The sequence below is a fragment of the Scomber scombrus genome, chromosome 4, assembly GCF_963691925.1.
Source record: "Scomber scombrus chromosome 4, fScoSco1.1, whole genome shotgun sequence".
Lineage (NCBI taxonomy): Eukaryota > Metazoa > Chordata > Actinopteri > Scombriformes > Scombridae > Scomber > Scomber scombrus.
The window spans coordinates 8,036,413-8,059,592 of record NC_084973.1 but is presented as its reverse complement, the minus strand read 5'-3'; the positions used below and the strand labels follow the sequence as shown (position 1 = coordinate 8,059,592).

The 23,180-nt window shown below is 39.9% G+C and overlaps 1 protein-coding gene across 1 annotated transcript; it reads left to right on the top strand.

Annotated features, from left to right (window-relative positions):
- The first annotated feature begins 1,179 nt into the window (after positions 1-1,179).
- htr7c (5-hydroxytryptamine (serotonin) receptor 7c) lies at positions 1,180-22,864 on the top strand. The gene is given in 2 exon segments (XM_062418031.1): positions 1,180-1,661; positions 22,083-22,864. Coding segments are annotated over 2 exon segments (1,206 nt in total). The 5' UTR covers positions 1,180-1,194; the 3' UTR covers positions 22,822-22,864.
- Positions 22,865-23,180: the final 316 nt, after the last annotated feature.

Here is a 23,180-nt window from a genome sequence, read left to right as displayed (position 1 = left end):
GTCTATGGAGGGGTTATGGGAAACAGCACTGGCCCCTCCAGAGCCTGAGGGGACAACACACAACAGCTGTTGCTGCCTGGACGATGATGCAAGCAGCCTAAGTCCTAGGAAGCGTTCCCATATGTCCACGCTGTCTCCCAGCATTGTCAGCGGTGTTGGATTTTCTCTTTTGATTTGTCATCAGTGTTCAATGATGAAGAGCCAAGACAACTGAAAGAAGCAGGAGCGAATAAAAATAGAAACGCATGTTTGTCCACCGCACTAAAAAACCCTCTTTAATTAAATGTTGTTTAGCTTTTCAGTGTTTGAGTCATTCTGTTTATACTCAGGTCAATTTCCTATCTTGTTTCAAGTCTTGAGGGAAATGTAATAATTTTTTAAGGCAAACTTTTCTGGATGTATTTTATTTCCTCTAAAAAGGCTTTACAGGCTTTAAAACGAATATCAGCGTGGTGCCAGCCAGCCCATTCTGAACATATAATGATACTGACAGGGATATACTACTGTATATGTGATGGGATTTTTTTCTCAATTCACAGCTTTAGCCAGAAATCTAAAAACAAGACAAACGTTAGATTCTGAACCAAAAGAACATCATAATATTTTTTTCCTGATAACATTTTCTGTCTACAGAAGGTGGTGAGTACAGTTTTAACAGGGAACCATGTGTCCTAATAAATAACCACAAAACTATTCAGGGTTTTGAAAAGCACGCTCAGAGCTCTCTGAATCCAGCCAGAAAGCGCTGCTCTACCATTTATATCCCCAGTGCGTTTTGATGACGCATCAGGACGGATGTGTAGCCTATGTTTGCGCAGCGCAACTCGCCAAACAGTCTAGTCCGTATTTGTCGAGGATGTGCACTGAGAAACAAGCACTTCTATCTATTCTGGCAGTTATTCACATCCTGTAATATTTTTTCCATTTAATAGTTTCGGCATAGAAGTTATCTTGCTCTGAAGGAATGGAACATCCACCCTGTCTAACCATTCATCAGACTGACCATCTTTAAACAGAAAGCAAACAGAAACCCTCCTGAGTTGTTGGCAGCTCTGTTGTGGTGCAGCTGCAACAGACACGTTCTAAAACTGCGGGACAAGACCAGAAAGTAGGTTACAGCTATCCAAATATGCGCGTAATTGGAGTTCACTGGCGAGGCGTCCCTTGCATCTCTACCGGGGTAACGTTTTCGTGATGTTCAATACTTCGGGGATTGAACTCACTTTTAACAAGAAGGAGGATTTTTCCGAAGTTATCAATGGCACTCTGCAGCTTCGGTAGAACGTCCTCGTCTCCACCAGTCCCACAACCATGCACAACGAGTCTTGTGAGGAGCAGCTTAGGGATTTCGGGCGCCCGGAGAAGATCATTATCGGCGTGATGCTTGCGATCATCACGGCTGTCACCGTGATGGGGAACACGCTGGTGGTGATCGCGGTGTGCGTGGTGAAGAAACTAAGGCAACCTTCAAACTACCTTCTGGTATCCTTAGCAGTGGCGGACCTGTCAGTGGCCATAGTGGTGATGCCGTTTGTAATAGTGACAGACCTCACCGGGGGCAAGTGGCTCTTTGGAGAGGTGTTCTGCAACATCTTCATCGGCATGGATGTAATGTGCTGCACTGCCTCTATCATGACCCTGTGTGTGATCAGCGTGGATAGGTAAGTTCCTAAAATTAGAAGCTGGACCTTTATGTTGAAGTCTGTCAAATTTTCATTGGCACCGAAATTACGCATAGAAGGCTACAGCGCGCCCTGCGTTTAAAATGACACGAAAGCGGCAAATGCCCTTTTTATATGCTTTAAACCACGTAACTACATTGAGGGTAAATAGGCTACAGTTTAACTGCCAAATTAAGTAATTAATTGTATACGCTAAATGCATAAAAATATCTGGGCGTTTTTCCGCCAGGGAATGCTATTTAAATGCCTAATTCCAGATCAACCATTTGTTGGCTTCTCTGTGCTGTTGAAGCCGCTGAACCAGAAAATTCATTCACAGACTGTGATTAATTTATAGCACGCTTAATTAATCTGCTTGACCATACCATGGGCACTGTTTCCTAAAAGTAAACTTAGGATCAGCGCTCGTCGACCTTACAGCTGTTGCTATGACTCATAGCCTATGACTTTTATACTCAGCCTACATGATTTATCATCGTCTTACACACTGAGGGCGCATATGTCGCACCTGCTCTTTGTTATGTTCCTTAACTTTCCCATTGACAATAAAACTAATTAAAAAAAAAAAAGGAACTGCTGGAATTCACTTCATACAATTATTGGCTGATTTGTCATAGTGCAGTAGGAAAAGTTCTATTCTGAGGTATATAAACCTACAAATGCTGCTGCTTTTGGTCTCAATACATTCACATTTTATAGAGCCTATGAGGTTTCCCATCCTAACATCCTGCATCAACACACTTTTCCAAAATTATTCATGAATGTGAGTTCCCAAGTGCACCAAGTGAGCTGTTTTAAATTCTACATTGAAAATGGGGGGAAGTAAAGCCTGAGCACTCACCCCCCCCCCCCCATCACCCCCACCCCCCCATTTAAGATCCACTCTGCCTCTCAGGTAGGAGTCACCATTCAGACTGCCAGAGCCTGATAGCTCCTGACAAATGAGACACGTCCACTGCTCCCTCTGTTAACCATAATCAAATAAAGTTAAGTGATCAGTGTCACTGCTCTGCCTCAGTAACTATAATGAAGACAAAAGCTCATTGTTATATTAATGATCTGATTATTTCCTCCCTATTCGCCCACTCGCCAATCAGGTGTTATTATCTCAGTGCATTACGCCCATAATTATGCATGTTTCCTGCTCCTGGATGCTGCGAGCAGGAGGCTTAAGCATGCCTGAAGAGGTCAAAAAGGTCACACTGATTGTTAAAGATGGATGAGCAGTGTGTGATTTGAACATGATCTGTGCCCATTCACTCCTCCAGCCAGGTCATGAGCTGCACACATCAGTCAGTTTACGGAGCAAGTTAATTACATATCACCCTACACCTGAACCTGGCAATTATTCAAGGAGTATATGATCATGAATATAACAAAACTAACCTCAGAATCAAAGTGTCAATGTGGGAGCCAGGCTTTTCTTTATCATCCAGTGGTGGATAACTGGGATTGTGGCAAAGTGCCTCTGTTGGGTCCCAGTGTTATTGTCTGTGATTGGAGATGAGAACAGCTAAAAGTATATACTCAGAAAGGACAAACGGACCCATCTGTGAGCAAGCGTGTCTGAAAAGTGTGGGTGACTGAATCTGTTGCTATGAAATCAAAGAGTGCACACCCACCGAATCGCACTATTCTAGAAGAGGCTTTTCCATCCCCTTCCCTGCTTATTGTGAGACTCGGAGAATTCTCAATAATGTTGTGTCAGTTTGGGATTATTTTCATCAAGCTGTAACAGACTGACAGCAAACTGTTTACAGTTATCTCAATACAAACAGACACATTTTAATTAAACAATGCAAAATGTGTTTGGCATATGATTCACAATGGGAATCACAGAGATAATTCATTAAGATGGGAATTGCCAATTAGACACACGATTAGCTGTAATTAGGGCTCTCTGACTGTCATCCAAGATTACCAAGAACATTTATTGTAAAAGCTCTGTGCCTTCAGAGTAAAGCATGCTGCAAATTGGGGGTTATAGGGTCCCTATATGTAAATAATATGCATGTATATTATATGACACAGAGAGCTCTACTGCAGAGAAGCATGTCGATTGTCTCCCAAAGCTCCAGAGGTTTACAGTATGGACACTGTGGAGCGAGAGGAGTGCTCCCTTGTGTATGAGGTCAGTGAATTGATGATCCTGCTGGATATTATCAGAGACACCGCTGTCATTCAGGTGGAATGCAGTATCTCTGACATACACCATTCACATGAACTCAAGTCTAATCAGGACCAGATAAACCCACTTGGGGTCCTGGGAGAAAGATGATCTATTGACCTCACACGTCGTATCACCTTTAAGTAAAAAGGTTTTTATAGACCAGATATACACAAACTTAAATAATGGAGATTCAAATCTAGTTTTTCATACCAGGCCCCTGAACAAGACTGGTCCTCAAGATTTAATCAATAATGCAGAGCCTGGTTACAGGAGCATGTCATTGTGGTTTTAGTTGATATTGTAGTTATGTGGTGGAGATTCATAAACAGATTTGCAGTTAATCTAATAATCATAAAGCATGCACAGAATAAACATGAGGCTGTTGGGGTCTGGCCTCAGGGCAGGTGCCAGCTTTGTAGAGTTGTTCTGGTTGCTCCGTATGATTGCTCTTAAAGGGATTTAAAAAAGTAGTACTGAGATTGAGATTTGCCTGGTTGGTAAAGCAGCCTTAATTCTACAGTCTAATTATAGTGTGGCTTAATTACATGCAATCATGTTGTGGTGGAATGATGCATTTTAAGAATATTTACAGATATTTTGAAACACTGTTGTTTATATTGTGTAAGCAATCTGGTAAAACAGGTGACAGCAATTCAGTAAGAAAAGGCTTAACTCTTGCTGAGAAAATTATGCATGGTATTTTCTCATGTTAACATGCAGATGTGGGTAAGGTGATTCATAGACACTGAAAAATTTAGATGTTAGTCTATTATATTTTTAGATATCTAGGTTTCAGATTAGCTCCAGTTATTGCATCATCCTACACAAATACTTAAAGTACCCTAAACAAATACTTAACGAATTAAATCCGTCTCCTGAGGCAGGATTTATCAGCGGGATCAAGGCTGCATGTGCTATCAGCAACATAATATTTAGGTCAGGTGATATGGATAAAATTCACTATCAGGGCTTATGTAAATTTACATCACAATAATCAATATATAGCATGATAAAATATAGATAAAACAACCAGAAATTAATGTTTTTATTCAGTCCAATAAATGAATACCTGACAAATCAAGGCACTTCAATGATGATAAAATTATATAAATGTGATGTATTGCAATCAAGCCCTACAGCTCATTAATTTGCAACAGCGCCCACAGTGGCCTAATTTACCAAGAAATATTAAATGGTTAGATAACATTGCATAAACGGTATGGCAAAATCTCTGATGGTTCACAAATTTATATTGTCTCACTTTATACATTATATCGACATATCGCCATATCACAGCAGCTTAGTGTATATTGTGAATCATCTGCTGTGTGCTTAGAAAAAGAAATACATTTTATATAGAAATAATTTACTTTTACTATTAACAATTAATTACTAATAACCACTCTCACTCTATAATGACAGGTTATTGTCTGACTGAAGAAAAGGTTAGCTGTTGTGTAGCCTGTGTCACATCAAAATATCAGGATAAGAGGATTACATGTCAGTGCTATTGATTTTGTACTGTATGTGCAAATGCTTATTTATGGGTGTAAAAAGCCATGCTTATGGATGAGTACCCATTCATTGCCTCTGGCTTCTCTAAGTGGCGATTCAACCCTGCAAATTGAATCTAACACACCAAAGCATTGACCCAGTCACAGCAGAAGAGTCCGGTGTTGTCAAGAGAATAAAAGAGAAGTTATATATATGCAAAGTCCGCTGTCCAAGTGAAATGTAGGACTGCTTCCTCTCAGCATGCACTTTCAGGAAAAGCTCTGGCTGCATTTGTGTCCACTTCCCTAAAAAGTTAGTATCTCTTTTGGCTACAGACAGTTTTTACCTTCACTGAGAGTAATATGTTGTATATTCAATAATTCAAAAGTCAAATATAAATGATTTATTCACAACAGTGAGAAGAAAGGGTAGTCCTTTTCTGTAGTTTCTCAGATGTCTAAGAAAAGACAGCGCTAAAGGAAGGAAGGAGCTTGGTGTAGCTAGAGGCAGACTTTATGCTCTACAAATCAAATATAGCCTTAAAGGACCAGTGTGTAAGATTCAGTGGCATCCAGTGGAACGGACTTGGCAGAAATGTTATTTATTCAAGGTACGTATGTTTTAATCAGTGTAAAATCACTTAAGAAACATTGTGCTTTTGTTACCTTAGAATGAGGCCTTTATATCAAAATAGGGAGGCGGCCATGTTTCTACAGTAGCCCAGAACAGACAAATCAAACACTGGCTCTAAAGAGGGCCTTTTGTGTTTTTTTGCGAATTTTGCAGCTACTGAAGGTTCTCCTGCATGCTTGGTTCTAATCTGCACTCACCACTAGACTGCACTAAATACCACACACTGGTCCCTTAAATATCAGTGAACAGTGGAAGATGGATGGGATGTAGGTCAATATCACATAACTGTTAAGTAAAGTTTTCCACCAAGGTTCAGACTAAAGAAAATACAGTGTAGGTGTTGGTGAGCTTCTGCAGGGTATTTGAGGGAGAAAATCACACTAGGGAGGGCCTTTGGATGGCAGCAGGATTAACCACAGCATTCACATCCTTTCTGCCTACTGGTGTGTCAATGATGAGCTGAGTTCACACGCTGCTGAAACATCGCCCTGCTCTCCCCATCTTATAATATTTTGGTGAGGATTGTGAGTAACTTCGTCCCAGGAGAGACGACACTTTCTGAGTGCAGCTGGGGAACATTCACCTGCTGCACCAGACACAAATGACTTGACCTAGCTGACGCACACTTAGGTAATGCGATGTGACGCCTTAGCTCTGCTCTCTCAGACACTATTCACATCCTACTTGTCGGCCACTTTACCAAAATGCATGGCCAGTGCGATCAGCTGGAAGGCACTTCATGCTTGTAAAGGAATGCTGAATCGGGACAGAAAGTTTCTTCTGGTGGTAAATAAGATGTTACACTGAAATCTTGAATCCTGTGATCGCAACTAGTTTACAGAGAGCAGCATATTTTAGAAGGTTTAGAAACACAAGAGACACATTCAATGTCACAAGCCACTACAGCTACTATTTCATACTGAATAGACAAACACCTCATTGATACAATATTTTAATATACAAGCCATCACTGCCTGAGCCTTCTGTAAACGAGCACCTTTATCAGAGCAAAATATTTGTCAATGACAATATTACAGGTCACCATTAAATAAAAAATGCTGGTATATTGCATTATGCGAGTTAATCATTTATAAGTGCTGCTTGTATTATCAAACACAGCTCTGTTTCGGTCCTGTTTCACTGCCTGTTTGACTTTTATTACAGGAGTACATGAAGTCATAGACAAATTGTCCGGTGTGCGTGAATCTGAGGGGTTGGGATGACTGAAAATAAAAGGGTGAAAACAAAGTAACGTCTGTGCTTTGTGTTGTGTCTCTTGAAGTTGTGATTGTTCTCTCTTTTTGCTGCTTGAGATTTGTCATTTATGGCAAAGGCAGTCATGGTTTGAGGTCTTGGATGGCTTCCCGTTGGTTCATTAGAAAAACACATATATTTAGCTCTGGCTTGTTGTCAAATGTATGGCAGCCACAGCAGGTCCAGCATACTGTACTACATTCAGGCCATATGGAGGTTACCATATTATGTTTATTTCCACTTATTCAGGTTTCAGATCTCTTGTTAGATAGCGCTGCATTAGATGACAGATGAAATGCACAATACGTAAAATAAATGTAGAGTAAGTAAATACTCCTAAAAGAGGAAGAAAAAAGGATAAATAAATTAATGCTGCAAATCTCATATAGGAGTCCCTCCAGGAGTTTTTTATCGTTTTGCAGTGGCTTTCCTAAAAAAACTGTGTTACAATTTGTGATGTTTTATGTCTTTTTGTGGTAAAATTGCAGGAATTGGGACAAAATTGGGACAATAAGGACAATAATGTAATATCTAAAAAACTACTACCAATGAAGAGTCATATGACATATATAATCACTTCCTTTGATAAAAAGCACACTGCATATCACAGAAACAGCTGCATTTCAGTGCTAAGTTTTAATTTATTATCTCAACATGAGATGCATGGGCTCAAAGTAGTAGAAAAACCCCCCATTTATAAGTCTTTGTCAAATAAACGTTCACCTCAACATAAGCGCAAAATCAATCAATAATGCCATCAAAATAAACCGTTAGAATAAAAAGTAACATACAGTTTAATTGCCCATTTTTATATATTGAGGTCTGTCTTTGTCCATCTATGCTGAACAACGTATGACTTTGTATTTTTCTGACTGAAAGTGCAATACAAACCTCACTTGGGAACATTTGGGAATTCTTTTGAGGTGTATTGCAGTAATTTGTATTGGCAGGTGAGATTTGACCATTTTACACCTGAATGCATGCCTGAATACTTGCTGAATACAACAATTAGTCCAAATCAATCAATTGGTCGATTGGTTGATTTGGCCATTTCATGCAGAAAAGTTGTGGTAAAAGTTGTAATTCAGCAAAATAGCAAGCGCTTGCAAATATTAATTATATAATAATTATTGTGATCACAAAATTGCAGTTTCCCAGAGAAAATGTATATTTCTGAATTACGTTATGTAGAAGTGTCTGAAAAGAAAATACATGGATGACCCAAAGTGCTTCACAGTGAAGGTGGAAAACTCACCTCAACCACAATCAATTCGTGATGTATTATGCATTATGATTATGGTAGGTTATTATGCATCCTGTTTACCCCATTTCACCCTTGCCCTCCTTCTTCTAATTTACACTTCATTTGTAAAAGTCTAAAGAGAAGGGGAGTGAAGAAGGGGACAGAAGTGCAAAAATGCGTCTGTCCCAAAATTCATAGCAATCCAACGAATGGTTGTTGAGATATTTCATTCATTAACTTCACTGTAACATAACATGGCCATTCATTCAATTGTTGAGATGTTTCAGTCTGGAACTAAATGGTGGACTGACCGACCAACAGACTCATGTCACCTTCCCTAAAATTCATTCTGAAGAAACAGAATAATTAAACTGCTACATGCTTCACTCACAGATCACATGATTTGATATTTAGAGCCACTCAAGCAGATCCTACACAGCTAATCAGTGTGCTTTGGAAGAGATTCCAGCTCTGCATCATATTTGAAGAGCAGCAGTCATGCTGATGGATCATAGACTGAAATGAAAATATTCAGCTGAACCGCTTATCGCTCATCGTAGATGAAAATTAGGTTAGGGAGGGAGTTGTTTTCAGCTGTTTTGCTAATGTCTTTAATAATTTGTGTGTCCCCCCTATAGGGTAAAAACCATTTGAGTCCTATTTGATGTTTCTGTATTTCTTGCTTGAAATTAAATTATGCACGGTTATTGATGTAATGAGTGAGTTTGTCAACATAAGGCAAAATGTCTTAAAAAGCCTTCATTCCTAAAAAGCTGGAGATGCCTGACCCTCATATGTCAGCAGCAGTATTGGTATATTCTGCTTCCTGGTGCAATTTGACACGTAGTATGATGAATTATTAACCAGCCCACAGACAGAGATCTGAGTTTTATTTTGCTATTCCCAGGTTGTCATCCTATTTACCCTACAATGTCTGGGGAGAAGAAAGAAAGAAGAAAAGGACAAAGTGCCTTTACTGTGGCATAAATCATGCTTTGTGTTTGGAAATAACAAAGATTGGGTCCATTATTCATCAAGATTGATCAAAGGGCCATTGAACATTTACCAGGCAGTCAACTAATAGGTTTCCTGTTGATGGAGCTGTGAGACTGAAAACACACACACACACACACACACACACACACACACACACACACACACACACACACACACACACACACACACACACACACACACACACACACACACACACACACACACACACACACACACACACACACACACACACACACACACACGCACACACCATACTGTGAACTGCTGATAATATGTTTTGAACATTTAGCATATTGAGTCAGTTGTAGGATAAACATGCATTTTGCATTCAGTTCATCTGTGCACATGAATATTTATATGGTCTATTATCAAGGGCAATATGAATAACCAATAACTCAGGAGTTAACATTTTTTTTAACCAGTGACCAATCTTGTGCATCCATGTGTGTTTATATTCAGTGGATAAAAATTAAGTTTTGTATTAGGCCATGTGCTGTAATCCTGCCAAGGATAAAACAGCTTTTATAAGCGATCCCTGTAGACACACAGACTAATTAATTGGCTCATATTTCTCTCACAGATCACTCTTCATATATCTATCTACAACTATCCCAACATTTTGTATGACTGAAGTTCAATGTGACAGTTCAGTTGTAATGTTATCTTCACTCTGGTCAGGTAGAAGCAGAGAATTTAGTGATTTAACCCCCTGGCACAGAGTGCAGTTTGTATATCAGCTGTGAAATAGAAAAATGAATATGGTTCCTCCACATCACTGTCAATCTGCCCTTGAGCAAGACACTGAAACCCTGAACTGACCACAAACTGGATTAATGCTCTATGGGCAACCCTGCCCTCTCAGAGATGACTGTGTGTGACATACTGGGAACAGAAGTGTTCTAGTCCAGATCCAAATCATATGTGTGTAATCCAGCGCAGTTGAGATTTAAAGTTCATTCTTGATTTTGAAACCAGAAGTTGAGAATCATAATGTGAGCACAATCCATTACATTTTGATTATATCACACTTAAAGTGCATAGAAAAATGAAAATGTGAACACCTTTGATTCAACTGGGCAAACTCTATTAGATGCGTGAGATTGTGTGGTATAATCATAAAAACCTATTAATAATCTTGTAGTGATAGCGTTTTTGTCAATTTGTAGAAGCATCTTTAAAACACACACACACACACAGATCTTTATGCCGACAATCAGAGTACTACACGTTTTTGGTCATGTTACCTGTTAAATGGTGAAAACGCAAACGCCCACATGATCCATCTGTCAAGGTTTTCGACTTCTGAGCTCCATGGCAACACTTAAGGATACAGTGTATTGAGTGGGTTGGTGTGTCTGTATCTGTGAGGATGTACACAGAGGATTAGCCCAAGTGTGACGTGAGTGTATGTACTATATTTAGTATTGCTCTGTGCCTCTCCAAAGTTCAAAGCTGTGTGCATTTTTTAGCCATACTAGCGGCATGGTTCAAGGATGGCAATGATCTGTTGGTCCAGCGCCATGACTTTACCTCTAGCACCACCATGAGGCAGACGTTCTTGGTTTTTAGTGAATTATTGTGACAACTATTTGCATGAAATTTGGTAAAGAAATCCATGGTGCCCAGAAGATAAATCTTATAGTGACTGTGTTGATCCCCTGGCTTTACATCTAGTGCCACTAGAAGGTCAACATTTTCACTTATCCTGTGAAATATCTCACTATCCTTCAACATTCTGTAGTGTATGTGAACTTCAAGGTTAAAGATTTAAGGATATCTTTATTGCATCTCATATTTCCTTATACATGTATGTGAAGTTAAATTCAGGGGTGGCACACTCTAGAGGATTGGTAAAAGGTCAGTGTGCAGCAATAGTAATAGTAATTAGAACATGAATGGACCCATGTACTTATGGCTCCTGTTTCAGAAATGGTAGAAAAGGGATGGTATTGTTGGTCAGCGTTGCTATGAAGCTCGACAGTACCACTGCTATTGTAATAGCTGAATTGAAACATATCTTGATTCTCAGTCGATCTCACTCAGGTTGTCCTGAAGCGTGACCTCTGATAGGTCGGTCCAACACCTATCCTCAGTCTCCCGAACCATATTGCGGTGTGAGGAAGCTGGTGATCTGACTTGCTCAACTGTGGGAGAAAATTAGCCTCGTAACCCTCCTTGAATGGTACATAGACCTACCCACCTGGTGAGACACGAAAATATGTCGTTGGAAGTTTGTTATACATTTTTTTTTAGGTTTGTCTTTGCCAAAAAAACCCAGTCGTGACGAGGGCAGCGTCTGGTGACATGGTCCGGTGCCAACACAGAACACCAAGCAGCTCTGACAATTGGGAGCCATTAATCTGGCATGCACATATGGAAGATTTTGGTGCCAATAATCTCCCAAAACCTGACTTTCAGATGAATGTTTTTTTAAAGTTAATGACTCTAAGGCTAGTAATATGCAGCCCACAGTAGACAAAGCATACCGTAGCTTTCAATAATGATACGCCTTCATTTCTTTTTTTCATATTGAGTTTATGGCACAGTTTAGCATTATCACATCAGATTTAGCATTGTTTAGCATTATTAAAGCAGATCAACTGTTTCTCACCCATCATCATGTGCACTGCTCTGGCAACAGTGACCTTTATTTAACCGGATCAGTGTCTTTATCTGGTTGCCACAGCTGTGTTTACTCAACTATAATGATATGTTGTTTGTCTATCTTTTAAAATTAGTCTGAGTGGAGATGAATCCTGGAAATGTACAAATGCGATGCTGCACATTTCAATGTGCTCTGCCAGTAGAGAGGCTGAGTAACTTATTGTGATTATTTTCTATCCTTCACTGCTCATAGGCCAGATAAACCGTAAGGATGCTCTTGTAATGAATATTTCTGTCATCGGTCATAGTTTGTTTGGTTATCGCACGCTGCGCTCCGACAGGAACATAGATCCCACCTCCATATCTGATGTTCTGCTGTATGTCATCTGGTGCAAAATCAAATTACATTCAGTTTAGTTCCTTCTCTCGAAAAACATTAATATCAGGCATGCTGATGTAAGCAGTAAGTGCTGTTATTCCTTTTTGCTTGTAACATCAAATCTGACATAGCTGAGCATATAGTTTTCCTTGTGTGGATTGTTCCCATTTGTTAAACTCATTGATTTATTGGTTGCATGTTCTTTTTTTAAATGAGACACACAACATATGGCTGTAGACAAGGCATACTGTAAATCCAATTAATCATTTAGAACATTGCAAAATCCATCAAATCTCCTGTGTGTACTGTCTAACTGAAATTCAGCATACAGATCTGCTCTGTGAATCAAAATCTGAAACCAAAAGGGAGAAATGTATATTTTTAATTCTTTGTTTTCTTGATTACCGCCCCTAATTTTGCATTAAATCGGTGAAATACTGTTCTGTTATCCACCTACAGAGCTGGAGAGCTCATTTAATGAATGCATCAGATTGAATTGAACTGGATCAATGGTTCAAACAACGGTTGAAAAATGTGCTTTGCAGTCATTGTTTTCTATGGCAATGGGTGATCAATACACAAAAATATAATAATAAATCAATTATATCATTATCCCATATTTTTTTAAGGAGATGTTTTCTTTTAAGTTTCTGGAATGATTTGCTAACCACTTAAAGAGTTTCATAAACTACAGTTTTGGAGGGTTACATTGCAATCAGGAATAATAAAGCCAAAATACACTTTTAAAGATAGAAGATGTTTCTTAGCTGAGGATTGGTAAGTGTGCAGTTAAATACAGTGGAACAATGTAAACATTTTATAGATTATAATTAAATGGATTAACTTGTCTTATTTAGTCAAGTCTAGTTATGTTTAAACTTGTCAGGTCTGATCATATATGGTATATGTTATGCAGGTAAGAAAGTGCATATAGGTTTGATTTGGGTTTTTTGTCTATTTTTAGCCCAATAATTGTTGTTAAACACAGTTATCAATGGCATTCGGTTTGCCCTTAGCTGAGTTTATTTAATAGGAGGTCTGTGATATTTTTATGTCCTACAAAAAAGGTCAGAAAAAAGTTGGCGGTAGAAATGTCTTATGACATATAATGGGCTGCGCAGCTATTCCAACTGCTGGCTAGATGCCAAATGGGAAGAAGAAAGCGAGTCAACTCAAAAGAGGAGCTGGCTGTTGTATCCTTATTATATGGTAAATGGGTGCTTTTCTAGTCTACCGACCACTCAAAGCGCTTTACAACACACAGAACACACTGATGGCAAAAGCTGCCATGCAAGGTGCCAACCTGCTCATCAGGAGCACTGTAACGCTTTTTTAATCCAAAGTGTATTGCCGTGATTCTAATGCTCAGTAGTTCAGTGTCTTGCCCACTTTAACATTCAGACTGGAGGAGCCGGAGATTGAACCACTGAAAATATAGTATGCTGTCACAGTTTACAAGCAATTTTTTTCATAAACAGAGTTAAAAATATCAAGTACCTCCTCATCCCTTTGACCTAAAACTAAAATTGTTTCAACATTTTTTCTTCAAAGGTCAGAAGTAAAACAGGTAGAAGTGGAGAATGAGATTCCTCTGAGTTTATTTAGTTTTTGAGGTGTCCTATCCTATGGGAGAGCGAGGGCACTTGGTGACGAGCCAAAGGGAAGCTGAAAAAGATGAGGGGCTCTTCTCGCTCACCCTCTCACATCATCATGACAGGAATAAGACAGGAAGATGGAATCGCTGCCACATACTTATTCACCTTCCACTATAGGACTTTAGTGAATGAAATGAAACAACCATGCAGGAATCCATTCAGACATTCAATTTAAATTTAGTGATTAGGCAGACTGATTTCTTATTGTAGACGCCAGTGACACAGAAAATGGTCTTGCTTCTTAGCTTGCTTGTGAATCCTACTAAAAAACATTCTAGTCCAGACTCAGGAAGCAGTGCATGAAACGCTAATAGTGGTGCTCAAAAAAATGTGACTTTGTTGTTGTGCATATGCAAATTTGATGCTAATCTCATTATTCCTCTAACATCTATTTATAGGTGAAGCTATGAAAACTGAGGTTGTGACCGACTTGCTTCTGCTTCAGAACACTAACTGTGATCTTTGGCAAATGTATGAAAGGACAGTAAATCACTAGAAATCTCAGTCTGGGTCCCTTGACAGAGGCAACCTCTCCCTGCGCTAAAAGATGAAGGAGACACGACTGTAAAGAGGTGGTTCAATACGATTTACAGAACGCATAACCATTTATAGCACCGGATAGCCTGGTGTAAACCCAAGTGCTTGGCTGACACATTTTTAAGTTTAATACTTGAGGCAGTTACCCTCAGTGCTCCTGGATGCTGGTCTGTCTGGTAGTACTCAGAGCTGTCTTTCACTTTCACTGTCCACAAAGACAGAATAGTTGACAACTTGAGCATCATGCCAGAAGAAGATGAGAATAGTAAAAAGATATATGGTGTATATGAAGGAAATTAAATATTTGCTAAGTGTGTGAGACATCTTTGAAGAAGGGGCACATTTTGACTGGTAAGCTTATTTCAAGAGCAGTGGACAGATAAACAGACAATACAAATGATGGAGCAATTTTATCTTATTCTCTTCTCATTAAATCATGATGAAACCAAAGCCCAAGCCTAGTTGCCTAACCTTAACCAAACACCAGACGCCTAGTTGCCTAACCTTAACCAAACACCAGAACAGTCAGAATTTAGTTGAATTTGTCTGATGAATCTGCGTGATTCAGTTTGATGACTCTGTGCGAAACATCTTGAATGGAACCACGTATAACTGAGCTGTCCATAAATGTGAGATTGGCCAACAAGCTATGGATCACAGATCAAGAGATTTGTTTGAGTGCTCTCAAATTACCTTGAGGACTGGGAGAGCAGAGAGATGCTCTCTTAGGCTGCTATTATCAGAATGAAAAGGTCAAGATACTAGTGAAAGCTCAGGGCCAGATGATGTTGTCAGAGTCCGCTGGGACAGGGAGTCCGAAGAGTGAGCTGTAAAGAGAAGAGTACAATGTTAAATAATGTGTGTTCAGGGAATTGTCGCTAGCTTTTCCTCTTAAACTTAAAATAAACTGCACATGCATGTACTGTACTCAGCTTTACAATGCATTAGAGCAGTGTATAAAGGCAGGGATGTTAGCGACTGCTGCGCTGAACAGAAACAGCAATCATCTTCATCAGCAACAGCAACAGCAGCAGCAGCGATAGAGAATAGATGCAGCAGTAGCTTAAATCAGGAAACATGATGGTCTGGGCTAGTTTGTGGTGTGCTTTCATCTTGCAGAACGTGACATTTACAAGTGTGTGAATGCAATGCCAACTGCAGTGAATGTGAGCGCTAACACGACTAAAGAATATACAGACCTTGGAAAAAGTAGTTCGACAAAACCATCTTAACTTAGTGTAAAAGTAAGCAGACCTTGAGTTAAGATTTTCTATTCTATCAAAGCACAATAAAAGAAGCAGGCAGTTTAAATAGATGGCTCCATGTTTTAGCTCTATTCAAACCAAACTGTAAAATAAAGATGTTTTTCTGAAAGGAGCTCTATGACGAAATTTGTGCATTTTTGTGTAAATTTGTGTGAGCCCTTTGCTCTCTTCCTGAGAGTTAGATGAAAATATTTATACTGCTCTTTTATTTGTATGGTCAATATGAAGCTACAGACAGCAGGTTATTAACTTAGTTGAACATAAAGGTTGGATAACAACAAGCCTGATTCTAAAGATAAGACTAAAGATAACAAATCCGCTTACTAGCACCAAGTTGAAGTATAAAAATGTGGTTTTATGGTTTTACAGGGGTTAAGTCACTCTTCTGAATACACATTTTGAGATGCTTATTACCCAAAATGTTGAAATTTTGTTGAAATGTTACTGTAACTGTACTGTAATTTAAGGCACTTTATACATATTCATGATTCAGTGTGACAGAGTTTTTATTGTTTGACTGCAGGATGTTGTTTCCTACTTTTTGCCCACACAAGCCATGTCAAAAGTGTGTAATCTGCAATTCAGATTGTGTGTATATCTCATAAAACTTACTGGTGAGTTTTCTCTTTGCTCAGTTTGGAATCAAGTGCTGTTTGTGTTGCTCCTTTTGTGTCGTTTCCAGTGTTCAGGTGCAAGTCGCTGTTTTTCTTTGGAGTGCTTAATCTGCTCGACAAAACTGGAGGAATCACATGATAGATATGTTCTGTAATCTTCTGTGTGCAAGCATAGTTCTTTAGTTTCTCTATCTCTTTTCCCTTCTATTCTACTGTACTCTTTTCTGTGGTGCCTGCGGGGTATTTGCTTTGTCATTCAAGGACACGCTGCTCTGACATGGATGGACACGCTCACTGTTGCAGGGGGGAATCATTTATCACGGTGGCACTAATAGCTGCCCATCATCTCTATTGCTGTGAGAGCCAGTAAACCAGCTGGACAGGTGGTGTGCTGTGCTGTGAGGGCCATAAAATAACCACACTACTGCTTTACAGCAATTAGGAGGAAGTAAAAGCGACATCATAAAGGTGTCAACACTTAAAGTCAGAGGAGCAAAAGCATGGTGTGTCCTTCAGATACATGTACCAAATAAAAAGGTTACTGCAATTATGAAATAAAAAAAGGATGTTACGTTTTGAAGGATGGTCAGAAGTGCTGTCTGTGTGGGCTGAAAAAGTTGTTTGTCAGTGGACTTGAAAAATGTTTCAGATTATAGATATTTTTTATGTCAGACATATCTATAACTTCCTACAGTTCCCCGGGTTTAGTTGCTGTGCAAGGTCCTTATGTTTTAGTTATTGTCCAAGCTGTATTTATCAGTAATGTGCTACAGATTTCTGTAGATCATGCATTTTAAAACTGATGTTGAATCTGGAAGATAAATAGGTTTAACCTGGCTGTGAAGACACCTATACTGATTAAAATAGAAGTCTGCATTTCTTCACAAGCACATGAGACAGACAAAGAAGAGAAACACTATGTATAGACACCTTGTCCAAAGTCTGCTCAGACACAAGTAGTCACAGTCAAGGAAGTGACTTTAGCCACCGAGTATACACACGCATGCACGCACACATGCACGCACACATGCACGCACGCACGCACGCACACCAAAACCAAAAGTAGGCTAAAACAAGAAGAATTATTCACAGACTACTTGACACCAGTCTGACCTAAGATAGCAGTCTGTTCAGAAAATGTGAGGGAAAGTATGTCTGCCCAGCGATGACTCAGTTTTATTTATGTAAGAGTATAAATAAGATGTTCTTAACGCGACCAGAAGTCAGAACAACAAAATACAATATTAAACTCCCTTCTGACTGTAGTATGAAACAGAAGGGATTGCCCCTTTGTTTCATTGTTAAGGCAGCTCTGCTCATGTTGAGCAACATGCTTGGTAAGAGAAGAAGTAACATTTCTGTCATACTGAGCTTCCTCAAATAGAACAGGAGAGATGAAGTGCTCCTTGAGGACTGAGGTAGTTGTCTGATGTCGGAGAAGTCCCACAACTCTCACAAGAAAGATCTGGTGCTCTTCAGTCTAGAGCAGCTTAAAATAAGTAATCGTGATACTTTACACTTGTTATTCATTTTCAACTCAGTCAAAATCAATAAGAAAACAAACCTTTCTGTCTTATGTTTTGCACGTTTTTATTTTTTTTTCAAACAACAAATGGTTGCACTGAATATTGAGTGAACAATGGGGAGTTTTCAGATTTCCCACTCTCATTCATTTTATGTAAGACAAACAGAGCATGAAAGCACTAAATGCACACTAGTGACTGTTGGTTAAAAAGCAGCGATGTCGCACCGCTCAGTTCCTGAAGAGACGGTTCTTCAACAAAAATGGTTTGATTCCAGGCGACGTCTGCATCTCTGTGCCCACTTCATTCACACAGATAGACTGTAACGAAAAAGATCCCTACCTAAAATGGGCAACACTTCACTTGTTCACAGGCTTCATCTTGAATTTGCCCTCAAGTGCAATGACATTGTATTTATACATGGCTCTGTAAGATAAATGAATGAGAATTCTCCAATGGGAACTTTTTATGGGGAAAAAAGTTAGTTTTGTTCCTTTTTTTCCTGTTCTAAATTTACCACTCTGCCAACCAAACCATAAGCAGCTTGGTAAATATTTCACTGTGTATCCCCTCTCAGATGTAAAAGGCTTGAGAGGGGCTCTTGGAGATGACTGACGACTGTTGCGCACCAGGGTTACAGTGTTTCAGTGCAGAAAATACTTCACTTCACTTGTGCCAGAGCTGGTAGCCTAGTTGAAGTAATGGAAATATCCATTAGCTTGGGCACAGTGTTTGCCTTTGACTGGGTAATCCCAGGATGCTGCTGCGTCTGTGGATATATCCCATATCCTCCAGAGGTATGAAAAAAAACCTCCTCATTTGGATGTGTGTCATTATTTCTGCTCAACCCATGCTGTTTTATGGAAGGCGATTATTGCATATCATCTGAGGTGTGAGCATGTGGTTGTAAATATGCATTTTGTTTAATATGGTGCAAATTCATAAATATTTGCATTTAAGTGCAAAGTGCCACTGGTAGTGATGAACCCACAGTAAATTTGCACTCAACTATTTAGTTCTTCTCAGCTAAAAATGAGCCTTAAAGCATCTTTCAGCTCATTTTGTTTGGTTTTACAAACTGTAACTTTACTATTTGGTTCACTATAACTGCTCTTATTAGCATTTCAGGCAGCAGCAGGCACGTTTGCTGCCCAGCACCAAACAATGGACAGATCAACTAAGCCACAATCTGGTGAAGCTAGTGGAGCATTTAGCAGCTAAAGAGACAGATATTTTCTTCAGGGATTGGTTGAGAGTAAAATACACTAAAAGCAGAGTGAATATTAGATTTCATTTGCTTTGACACACACACACACCACTCTAAATGAATGCTAATTTTGCCAAGCAGGCAATAACTGGCTATAAGGTGAACAGCTTGTTTCTGCTTTTCCACAGATAATGCAGGTTTAATGATTCCTCAATGATTTATGTTGCATGCGTCACATCATATTGCTAAATTCGCGCCTACTCATGTGTGTGTTTTACTAGATCATTTGGAATTCTGTCATTGTAGGTGGTGCGTGTCTTTATGAATGCTCCTTACATAGCTTTCATTTTTGCCGTATCCTGTTATTGCTACAGAGGGATCGCTAAAGTTTAATCTCTCCATGTCAAAATAAACAAGAGAAAACCAGCAGGAGGTGCCACAGATGTTTGCATTAGCTCATCCTGCTAAAACACACACAGGGAGCTGTGTAATGAAGCGTTAAAATGCATACTGCTTTATCCAACCTGGCAGTCGTCTCTCTCTCTCTCTCTCTCTGACTGGAGGGTGAAATTTCGAATCCGGTGAGAGTGCATCTGAAAACAACTCTGACTTCTAACAGGCTGAAGATGAGTCATAGGTTGAGGAGAGCTGACACACAAATACCCCCACATCCCCCCAAATAACCACCACAACCACCTTCCTCATTACTGAATAATGTATTCACAGAGAAGTGTTGCATTACTGGGTATCCATTATATATCTCTAAGAATTCCCACAGCATGGAGTGTACCCATCACAGGGTCGGACGTGCATCTATTTGACATTGCTCGCCTGGATGTGTTCAGTCCTCGCTGTAAAGCTTAAGTATATTTTAAGTGAAAGTTGTAAGCTAGGCAGTGCAGTGGTTGGAGGGATCTGGGGTGAATAAACACTTCTTGTTATGTAATATTCACTGAGCGCAACTAACCTGAGCCAAGGGATCTTTAAAGAGGACATATTATGCTTTTTTGGGTTTTCTGTTATTTATACACTGTTATGAAGTCAGATATTTATGCCAAACATGGTCAAAGTTCCAAAACATAAGGTTCATGTATGTAGAGGTTCTGCCTGCATGTCAAAAGCCTGAGCTTCAACATGCCCTGCATGTTTTTCTATCTTGCTGACGAGTTGATGTCCATTGCGCATGTCATCAATGGCCATCCATTCCGTAGCCTTGGTTGCTAAGGTTGTTGCTAAGGTTTTCCATGTGTTGTTTGCATGGCAATGGCAATACTGTGTGGCACATGAATTTAAATGGGAACAAAAAAGATATTGCAGAGGCTTTAAATATATGATTATCAGATTTTGATGTCACTTAAAAGTTATGGCAATACAAACAAAAAATCAAAATAAGTTTTAACTGAAATGAGGAATCTTCTCAAACAATGTTTATGTATAAAATTGTGTAATTGGCTTTCTTTCTGTTTTTTTATGTGTCATGGTCCTCACTGCCACCACTCATCCACCCCAAGCTGCCAAGGGCAACAAAATAATGAAAACCTGTCCCAGATAAATGATGGGTGTTTAATTTGTTTTCATCGAAACGCTTACAAATTCTGATATAACTCACATGTAGGTGACATGCCGCAGGCGCCTGCTGTATTATACATACTACCATATACATGCAAAACATAACTTTATTTGGAGGAAAAAAAGGACGGCTTTTGATGAACTTTTTAAAGCTGATTAGAGAACATCAGATCTGTGTCAGATGTTTTCGGGGGAAATATAATCATTTGCTTTCGTCTGCAGTAGCTTTATTGTCCTCTCCAAATGATTCAGTACCACTTGTTCAATGTGTTGTCATATGTTAACATGCTACAGTCTGCAGCAGAGGTGCTGGGCTACAGTAGGTTGTGTAACACTATATCTTTAAACTAGCTAGCGTGTGGCACACAGAAAACTTGAGTTAGTACAGTTTTGAATTTGCAAAGAAGCTTTTTGTTGTTGTAGCACAAAACTGTGTTGTAGAAAAAAAGATGCTAATGTGTATCGACAAATTCACATTTTCAAACCGGACACGACTTGTAGAAACTCAACATCTGCAAGCCGATGATAAAGTGAGGCCAGGCTGAATGAGCTGAATTTGATTTCCACAATGTTGATAACATCACTGTTGAATGAAGAGACAAATTGGCCACTGCTCCCAAAAGCTTTTTATCTTATGATTAACAATAGAGGAACCAGAAAAACAGCCTGGAGTCTCAAGTATACAGCTTTCATCAATGACGCATTTGATGTTGATGAAGGCTGTGGGCATAAAGCCAAAACATGCTGACATGTGCACACAGACTTATCACTTTTCTAGAATAGTGGCCATTTTCCAAGTTTTGTACAAATTCAAGCCTTTCACACCTCACTTTGTCTTGTTTTTCTGACACCTCCAGCTGCTATTTGAAACCACATTTGATTGATTGATTTGACTGATAGCTCCCTGCTAAAGCTGAAGAAAAGCAGCTAATGGCCCTCCAGGCAATGACAGAGTTTATGATCTCTGATTGAAATGTATTTTAAGTGACTGGACATGTATTTGATGCCACTGCAGTTTCATCTTAATGAGGACAGGCAGCAGATTTCTGTGCTTCAGCAGAGTGTCTGAGTGCATTACATGTGATTAATAAACCACCCTTGTTTTTCTGATGATGAAGCTACTGTACTGAGCAGTTTGTCAAAGGGTTTTAGAACAAATGTTCTGAATGAATGGACAATCTGCCTGGAAGCCAGTGTTGAGAAGTTTGTAATAGTTTTTGTCTCACTTCCTCACAGGTATCTGGGGATCACACGGCCCCTCACCTACCCAGCACGGCAGAACGGTCAGCTGATGGCAAAGATGATCCTGGGAGTGTGGCTGGTGTCAGCATCCATCACCCTGCCACCTTTCTGTGGCTGGGCCAAAAATATCAACACAGCCGGTGTGTGCCTCATTAGTCAAGACTTTGGCTACACCATCTATTCCACAGCCGTAGCCTTCTACATCCCAATGCTGGTCATGCTGTTCATGTACTACAAAATCTTCAGGGCAGCCCGCAAGAGTGGAGCCAAGCACCGCTTCACCGACCTTTCGCGCCGAGAGCGCCTTGAAACAGTGGCTAATGAGGCGCTGCGAATGCAGGGGCTAAAGCCTCCCGGTGTGGCAGAGGACTGTGCTGCCCTGTCTCGCCTGCTGAACCGTGAACGCAGAAACATCTCCATCTTCAAGCGGGAGCAGAAAGCAGCCACAACATTGGGGGTGATCGTGGGGGTCTTCTCTGTGTGTTGGTTACCGTTCTTCATCCTGTCCACTGCCAGGCCCTTTATCTGTGGAGTTCAGTGTAGCTGTGTGCCCATCTGGCTGGAGCGCACGATTCTCTGGTTAGGCTACGCCAACTCCCTAATGAACCCCTTCATCTACGCTTTCTTCAATCGGGACCTGCGCTCCACTTATCATGACCTTCTTCGCTGTCGATATCGCAACATCAACCGCCGACTGTCAGCTGTGGGCGTGCATGAGGCTCTCAAGGTTTAAAACAGTATAGTTAAGCAAGGGATATTGGCTCTCATAATGTGGGGTATGGTGACCCTGTGCTTGTACACTCGGTGCTTAAAGGTCGATGTGTACACAGCAAGCGTGTAGATAAGACACAGACTGACAGAATGGGAGTCACTGTCGATGGCTCTGTGGCCCCTCCGCAAAGGCAGAGAGACGGTATGATCACTTCAGTGTGTGTGTAAATCAGTCATTCTATTTTGGGAAGGAAAATCATATAGGGTACTTGATGGGCTATTCAAGTCGACACCGGTTTTGTGCTTATGTCACAATTCTGTCCTGGCTCCGGACTTATGGTAGGATAATCTAGTGACAAAGGAAATGACATATAAACACAA